The 9419-nt window shown below is 33.0% G+C and overlaps 1 protein-coding gene across 2 annotated transcripts; it reads right to left on the reverse strand.

Moving 5' to 3' along the window:
* Positions 1–920: 920 nt before the first annotated feature.
* On the reverse strand, positions 921–8124 carry bdkrb2 (bradykinin receptor B2). Of its 2 annotated transcripts, none has more exons than XM_015350100.1 (2): positions 8040–8124; positions 921–3271 (listed from the first exon to the last, which is right to left on the reverse strand). In XM_015350100.1, the coding sequence occupies exon 2, from the start codon at positions 3262–3264 to the stop codon at positions 2200–2202; it is 1065 nt and encodes a 354-aa protein (XP_015205586.1). In that variant the 5' UTR covers positions 3265–3271; positions 8040–8124; the 3' UTR covers positions 921–2199. The 2 variants fall into 2 exon arrangements, with proteins under 2 accessions (XP_015205586.1, XP_006632312.1); XM_006632249.3 differs by lacking the exon at positions 921–3271 and adding an exon at positions 4460–5759.
* Positions 8125–9419: the final 1295 nt, after the last annotated feature.

Raw genomic sequence — 9419 nt, forward strand, 5'->3', positions numbered from 1 at the left:
TTGCTGTAAATAATTTTAAAATAATTTCCAAAAATCGCACTCTATTGTTTACATCTTTTTTTGTAAACATTTTCATTCCTAAATTTCATTCCTTAGGGATGAACAGTTGTTAAATCATCAGTGATTAACAGGAAATTCCATTATATCTTTAAAGAGTATGTGGATGTTACCAGTAGGAGACAGAATGTCTGATTCAGTGGGTGTATGGCAGATGTTTTTTCTAAAAAAAGGGAATGAGACTGTCATAACTGGGTAATATGTGTAAGATATCTAAGGAGTGTTAAATTAAAAACCTCAGGGATAGAAACAGTACACATCATATAGGAATAAATAAAATAAAAATATTTCTGCTTTTTTACCGGAAGAACATTATTACAGAAACAAAGAGAAAGCCTGGTGCATGCTTTGCTGTGTAATATTAGATGTACTGTAACAGAGAATAAGCAAGGGTCTCTAGATATCCTTATTAATACCCTAAAATAATAAGAAACCGCCCTTTGTACAGTATAATGACTTGCTATAATTTCACCACCGAAGAATGACACAGAAACACTGAAATTAATATAATATATGATTTTCCATATTACTTTTTTCACAGTTTCCTTGGACTTTTCCTATCTAAATTTAGTGTCACGGCTTGTAGGGAAAGTATTACAAATACAGTATGCCAATTGGAAGGATAAGGGAAATGTTTAGTACACAGTACAATGCTTCTGTGCTAAAGCTCCCTGTGCTTTTCTCTCCCTGTCTGTGTGTCTCATGGACAGCAAGTTGGGGTATGCGAAAAGACAAATTCCTAATACAAGAAATTGTATATGGCCAATAAAGTAATCTTATCTTATCTTATCAATGCAAGCAGTATGAAATAAATGCAACATGTCATGAAAAAGAAAACCATATCAACACTGTTTTTGTTGCGATTTATTTATACATTGTACAATAACAGAAAGATGACATGGAATACCTTTCTAATAACTGTTTTACAGGCAGAATGCAGAGGACAGATTTGCAGGTACCCCAGGCCTTAAGTGCCCTGGATCCTGTAGTTTTTACAGTATCATTGAATTAACCACAGAAGAAATTCAGCAGAAAAAAACTAATCAGACTTTATAGCCAAGCTATTACATTAGTTATGAGATTAAGATCTGAGATTGAATGAAAACCAGAAGCCTGTGGCCTCGGTGGACTGAAATTCCAACCAACTGTGCTACAGATGTAAAATGCCTGTATAAATTATCAAAATGCCAAAAGTACAGCAACATATTGCAATTCTGTAAGTTATAACAGAAGATTATTTTCTAATGCTAAACGTTTCATCCAAGTGAAATATTTAAGTAGCTGCAATATATGTGTAGGCAAAAAGACCTTTTAATTTGACTTTCAAAATGTAGCTTATTTTACACAGTCAAAGAAACAAATGGAAAAATAAAGGAATAAACCACATCTTAAGGCTGTTTTCAGTACATAAAAATCATTCAGTGTCCAAATGGAACTGTTACTAATAAAATATGGTTTTGCTCACCATATAGCATTATGTGAAAAATAAAACTGTTAAAGTTAGAGAAAAACATAATAAAATTCACAGATATCTTTCAGCAATCAATGCCAAAATCTTTAAATAGATTTATATAAAAAATCTATTTTTGGCAAAACACAAGAATTCACATTTTATGTATTAGAATACATACTATTTGAACAGAAATATACCTTTATAAATTCCACCATGTCCCCAAATACAGTATCTTTAAACCAACTCTTGTTTCTTTTTGCTCAGTGTCACTGGCTTGCCTAAGCAAATTCACAGCTAAACATGTCACTTAGTAATTGTCTCAAATTAGTACAACATCGAGTGGTTTTAAAGAGAGAAGTCCATTAAGATATTAGTATTTTAAAGGCTGTGATTGCACCTCATACAACCAAATACATTTCAATTCATTATGTCATGACAGTATTCATTAAAATTCTCATAATCTTTGCAATAAATACAAATCTTCTGTACTGTACAAATATAACACTTAATTTAAGTAAAATGCTACATAATATTATAAATTCTCTCTCACATGTAGACAACAGTGTCATCAAAATAAGGCAACTTAATCGTCCATAGCATTCATTTTAACAACATATAAAAATACATAAATTAAGTAGTGTTTACCTTCAACAACTGTGCCTTATTAAATTATTGTTACAGTGCCCATATCATACTTGAGTGGATTCAAAGTATTTTAGGGTTGAAGTAAATTTTGATACTTGTGACACTTTACCTTTTACATCCCAGCTTGATATTTGTCTGAACAATCCTTTAGCTTTTTTCCTGAATTGCTTTCCAACAATAACATAAAGGATTGGATTTAGAGAGCTATTGCTGTATGCCAAATATGTAGATATCTGCTCTCCAACATCAAGTATGTCTTCCCAATGGCACCCTGAAATGGCTTGGTAGTGAAAGAGCGTGTCTAGGAGCATCACAATGTGGAATGGAACCCAGCAGACCAAAAAGACCAGGACAACTGCAAGAATTAAAATGCTGGCTTTCCTTTCAGTTCTTGCAGCAGAGAATTGTTTCATTTCGTTCTTCTTTAAAGTCTGGATTATTTGATAACTGCAAAAGGAAATGACCACAAGAGGGATGAGGAAACCTACTATATTAATGATTAGGTTGTGTCTGACTCTCCATCCCTCATGTGGGTAAGCCAGGTAGCATGCAAGTGCATTAAACTCAGGGAAGTACTTCACAGAGCGGAATATCAGGACGGGCAAACTAAACAGAAAACTAGTGATCCAGATGCCAAGGCTGATTTTTTTTGCCCAGGTTGCTCTTCTCATTCTGCCAGCAGTCATAGGTCTTACAAAGGCCAGATAGCGGTCGATGCTGACCAAAACCAGGAACAGTATACTACTGAATAAGTTCATTGAGATTGCTACATTTACCAGTCGGCAGAGCAAATCACCAAAGTTCCAGTTGAACTCATTGGCTATAGTCACAGCCCAAAAAGGCAAACAGGACACCATTACCAAGTCTGCGACTGCAAGGTTGCTGAGGTAGATCTCTGCTACTGAGCATTTCTTCCTGTGGAAGCAGAATACACACAGGACAAACACATTGCCTATTGTACCCGCAACACAGATAAATGCCATGAATGCTGGTTGCATCATATAGAGCCATTCCCAAGCTTCAGATGAAGGGCATTCATTGAAATCCACTCGGCTGCTGTTCGAGTATCTCTCAGGGCTTGATGTTGGGTGAGTTATGTTAAAAGCCATTTGGAAACTGTCAAAAGAAAATTGTGTAATTAAATGATTATCAAAGCACATTCATGAATTTTGCAAGGAAAAGATACCTGATTTGAAACAAACTTGTTTCCCTCATATACGGTTACATAAACTCATGTATGGTTTTACAAAATATTTTGAAGGATTTGAAACATATTTTGTGCATCTTTTTAAAACCTGAAATTTAAAATTCAGTTTGGATTTTATTTAATACATTTACTTGCCAAACAAAGGATTTGTGTAGTTTATTTGCATTTATGATCTATGCATGCAGTTTCCAAGACAATCTGGTTACTATACCAAACAGCTACAGTATTTGCGTACACCAACATGATGTGTAGTGAATGAAATGCACCTTAAAGATGATAACTCTGTTAATTAGTCAAAGTAAAATAATGATGGTAGAAAATGCTATTTTCTTGACTCCCAAGGAGTGTGTCTTTTTTAATTCCAAGAACTGGAAAACATAACACAAAAGGTACTTGTGAATTTGATTGTGTCCCTCAGAGGAAATTGGGGATTTTTGTTTAATTATTTTAATAATTTGTAAGAAGCATTTTTTTATTTTTACTTGTATAAACTATTGATAGTTACGCATTTCTATTTTTATCAATTTGGAACAGCAAAACAGTAAAGATGTGTTTCCCCCCTCTGAACTGTTTCAAGAACAGTAATCAAAAATCTGATAATCTAATAGTGATATTGATTCTTTATGAAACGAGATTTTTGTATTTGTTCTGGGGACTCACATACAGATACCAAACAACACTTCTGGGATGTGATCACTGACCAAAACCACCCAGCTAAATCTATGTCACCCAATCACAGCAGATCCCTGCAACAATTTTGAGCTACACAGGTTATCTGGTTATACTGTGCCATCAACATGTCTTGAATCTCAGCCTATAGTCTCATTGCTGCCCTGTTCATGAAATCCCAAGTAATCCCAGTTTCTTTGAGCCCTGCAAAATATGGTTTTGACCACTGTTTGTTTTGGAAATAATATTGTGAAGCTTGCAAAATTGTTTCTAGTATCTTTAATGTGATTTCTTTTATCAAACATATTGTAATACAAAGAACAAAAGTACAAAAGAGTTTTATTTGTTCTTTTAAGGATAATACATCACATCCATTAAAAAAATTAAGAACAAAGGCAATTCTATTATAACGTGTGTCATTTGTTTATAAAAGCTTATACTTCCTTACACAATTTATAAATATTGTACATAAAAAGTATGTATTGTATTAACAGTAGAAAAAATTGAAGTAGATTAATGTAATATTATTTCCAGAAAATTGTTCAACAGAAGTATTTTAAAAAAGATTATTAATTGATCACTCTATAGAACGTTAATAAGGTTGCACAGGACAGAGCATCAAGTAATTGATATACAGTATTATGTACTGTAAGTCAGACAAAGGTTTTCAATGTAGACAAATACTGAGATCGAGAAGATTCACTGGTTGAACCCCTTTTGTAAAACATTTGTTCAATCACCTCTTTAGCCTTCTTTCTGAAGTTCTTTCCCACAATGACATACAGTACAGGATTCAAACAGCTGTTGCTATAAGCAAGATAACTAGATACCTGGTTGCTTATATCAAGGAAGACTTCCCAAACACATCCACCGAAAAGTCCATTGTTAAAAAGAATGTGTAGAAATGTTGTTGAATGAAAAGGAATCCAACATAAGAAGAAGACAAGGAGCACAGAAAGGACCAGAAATGATGCCTTTCCCTCGGTTTTAACTGTATTGAACTTGTGCATCTTTTTATTCCTCAGGGCTTCAATGATCTTGTATGTACAATATGAAATAATCAATAATGGTATGAAAAATCCAATCAGACTGAGCAAAAGATTATAAGAGGTTTCCCATTTCAAACTAGGATATTCAAGGTAGCATGCAGTAACATTATACTCAGGGAAGTATTTTGGCGTCCTAAACAACATGACTGGGATGCTCATTATAAAACCAAACATCCAAATTGTAAAGCAGCTTATTTTGGCACAGGAGACACTCCGCATTCTTCCGTGAGACATAGTCTTTACTAATGCCAGGTAGCGATCAATGCTAACAAGCACCAGGAAATAGATACTACAGTACATATTCATGCTAATACCAACATTAATGAACTGGCACAGGGAATGCCCAAAGTGCCATTCAAACATATTGGCTACAGTAATGGCCCAGAAGGGCAGACAGGACACCATCAACAAGTCTGCAGCTGCAAGGTTTCCAAGGTAAATCTCTGCTACGGTGCAATGTTTTTTGTGGAAGCAGAAAACACTCAAGACAAATGCATTTCCTATGAATCCCAGTACACAAATGACTCCCATGTAAATAGGCTGCATGGCATAGAGCCAGTTCCAGGCTTCAGAAGAAGGGCACTGGCTTGAATCAGTTTGGTTGCTCAGGATGTCTGTAGCGTTGTCTGGAATAAGGCTCAATGCAGTACATTCTGTTGTGTTGGAACCCATTAGGAAGCTGTTAAGAAATATGTTACCTAATGAAATCACCTTTTTACAGAAAGGGAGAAATACATTATAGAAAGGGAAGTTCACAATAACAAACTAATTTGCAGTGTTTTAATGATACTCAAAAACTAAATTAACTTCAGTATAAGGAAATGTGTTCTGTTAAAAGTCAAATGAAAAAAGCAAGAATTGGTGTCCATCATATAGACTAACATGCTGCAACACAGTGTGATTTTTATGCAATAAAATGTAGTTTTTTTATGATAAAGTAAAAAAAACAATTTCTTCATTATAGTTGCAGTTTAGATCTGGTAGAAAATTTAGAGCTACTTAATAAAAACCTAAAAAATCTAAACTAAAATTTTATTTAAGCAGTGAGAGCTCCCTTTAGAACAATACAATCTTTTGGACAAGATGTTCCTACTCTGATGCACTATGTGATTGATGTGTGTTGTGGAGTTTCAAAATAAAAGATTCATCATTGTTATTTAGAACAGCCTACATTTTAACCTTAAAGGCTCCTTACTCCATACAACAAGACAATATTAAAACATGCATTTCTGAGGAATATATTTTCAGGGTTCTGAACAATCCCATTTAAAAAAATAATTAATAAAAATAATAGTACTTGAGCTAGTACTGTAAAAAGAATTTAATAAATTAAATGTGTTTTTATTATTATATTAATTTAAAAAGATCAACAAACCAGAAAATATCTTGTTCCCTTGTTCATTGGAAGCAAAATAGCAATTTTATTTCTAGTTATAGAAAAAATAGAACAAAAAATCCAATACTGTACATATTAGTCGTAATAGCATTAATCTGGACTTCTCTATAAAGTCAGACTTTCCATTTTAGTTTTATGGGTATTTCAAAGGTATTTATTGAGAACATTTGATATTGTCTTTATATTTTAATATTTGTAGGCCTATACTGAGATGTATATGAGATTGTAGATGTAGTGTATTATCTCCTTAATGCTTAATATAAAGTGCAGAAAGGGGATGATAAAACAGACTTGTGAAATGTTCACATATACCCATAATGAGTCCTGTTTTGGAAATGTTATTCCAACTCGAATTATTCGTCTAATTAATACCCGTTTCCCAACCACAGAGGTGCGTTTTAGTTAGGTTTCAATTGGTTTTGTGACTTTCCTGCATCAAGGCATCTGTATGAAAGATGTACCAACAGACCTTCCATTTGTTAATGTGTTAAATACTGTGGCTGCAGGTACAGCAGGCGCGTTTATATCTATAGGAGTTCTGGTGACAGATATCTGTATATCAATCATTTTAGTACTTTTTGCTTTGCATCATGATTTGACGGTCAATTTGCATGCTTCTACTACAATTTATGCATAGAAAATTATAGCTTCAATGTGAATTTTGACACTTTAATTATTTTAGACTAAACCTTTTAATTAGTTTTGATCACCCTCCTCTACTAGGCAGCTTTCTTTAAAATTACATGGTAATGAAAAAAATGATAAAAGTGAGAGACATTCATTTTAATCATATTAATAATTTGCCAAATTCACAATGTTACACAAAACAAAATATTATAATAAATAATTATTTATCTACACTTGTACATATTCTGCTAACTTAGTTTTATTTTTAGTTTGTGATATCAGAGTCTCCATCCTGACTCCAACTTATAGGTTCATATTTAAGAATACCAACATGATGCTGATTACTGCTGAAAAAATAAAATCACTTGATTCTTTATATGCTTTATATGCTATCCCTAAAGAAAGCAATACAATAGTGATCTCATCTCTGTGCCAGAGTGACTGTTAATTTACATCTATCTTTAGTCCACAGAAGATTGAACTGGAGAGCTACAGCTGAGGCTTTAAAAACAATTATGATTTGGCATTTTGACAGCAAATCTTAGTATTTTTGTATCGTTGTATTCTGTCAATTTAACCTTTGTACGTCAGAATGAAACATTTTTGTTAAACCCTTTTTTCTGCTCACATCTTTTTAATTCATTTAGATGGTTTAGTATCTGATTTATATTTACAAAATATAAAAAAATATTTTTCAAAATGACTGATAAATGTAAGCATTTTCATTTCAAATATTGTCATAGGAGTAGAGAAAACTAAATAAGACATTTAAAATCCAAACTTTCATTCTTTGACATTGAAGTCTATTCTGAAGTCACAATTACAAGTACAGTATACAAGCAAAGTAAGGTGAAATCACTTTCAGTGATGCAGAAATATATACAGTACGTAAATATATATTATTCTGTACATCTTTGTACTCTGTAGTTTCCATACCTTGCTGTAAATGATCGATAAGTTCTGGAAGCAGATGTTATACCCAAAGCTCAGCACAGCTGCTCTCTCACCCTCAGTGTTGCTCTTTCTTCTGGAATCATCTTAATGTTAACATCCAGGCTTAAGAGAGGTGGGACCTGTTAATTATGTGATGTCATCCAGCGTCTGCTGTTTTGTAGCATCTAGTATAATCTTGGCTTTTCATTTAAAAGAAAAGAGAAAATTAATATATTACGTAAATAAACACATAGTAGCAGACACTTACTATCTGGGTGATTTATTTTGGTTTTTAATGTTTATCATACTTCATGTGAACATTTTTTAACATTCTTAATATATTATTGGTGTCAGCAGTTCTAGTGTAATCTGCTTCTGCTCAAATATTTCAGATTTGATAGTAAGCCAAAGCCATACAGTACAATTCGGATATCCCAAGCATAAGAATGTCAATTTTAATACAAAATAAAATACTTTTTTTTTAATATTTAGGAAATATTTATATTAGGAATGGAAATTATTTCCCCAGTAATGACTACTTTTGGAAATTAAGAACATAAATTGTTTCAGTTGACTTCTGACATGTTTTTAGTCTTAAAGTCAGGAATTCTATTTAAACTTATATGCAAAAAAAAACATAATTATGTTCTATAAACCAATATTTCATATGAAACTATATACAATAAAATTTCAACATCCCATTTCCATTTCTTTTTCTGTCTTTTGGAATCATGTGACAAAATAACATGCCTGAAACAGTGCTCATCTGACCAGCCTGTTTTCGGTATATTTGGATATTATGACACAAACAAGCAACAGTGTAAAGATAAAGAACATCAACAATTTCCATAGAAAATGTCATAAAAATTGAAAATTAAGGTACTGTAGAAGGAATCATAGGATATAAGTGGTATATGTTTTCATGCCATACAAAATTCACTGCTACATAAACAGCATCAGGAAGTAGGTACAAACGTTCTGCTTCAACAGCATGGCTTGCTCCATGTTCCAACTACCCTTTGTGTGGAGTGACTCCAGTACTAGGTTTTAAATGCACTCCCATGTAGTTTCCATTTGTGTCTTCTGGTTTGCATTTTCACTGGTATCCACTGTTAATTCTAAAGTGACAAGCTACAAAGTGGGTTAACTTTCTCAGTACTTTGGAGTATTTGGAACACTTGTGTCAGGTAACCTCATAATCCTCACTGTTCAAGACCAAAAATATTTATATCATTTCAGCCTGTCAATGAAGGTCATTCTCTTAAGCCCAAGAGAGAATACACTAAGTCTTCTGGTTGCTATGAACTGTCTCCAGAGCAGTAATATATTTTCTATAACGTGGTGAGTGAAATTATACTTAACATTTTAAAATAGGTCTTACTA

Source organism: Lepisosteus oculatus, chromosome 8 (assembly GCF_040954835.1).
Source record: "Lepisosteus oculatus isolate fLepOcu1 chromosome 8, fLepOcu1.hap2, whole genome shotgun sequence".
Classification (NCBI taxonomy): Eukaryota; Metazoa; Chordata; class Actinopteri; order Semionotiformes; family Lepisosteidae; genus Lepisosteus; species Lepisosteus oculatus.

Coding starts and splice junctions, on each gene's coding strand:
- bdkrb2 (XM_006632249.3), bottom strand. CDS start 5,752: ATGGGTTCCAACACAACAGAATGTACTGCATTGAGCCTTATTCCAGAC.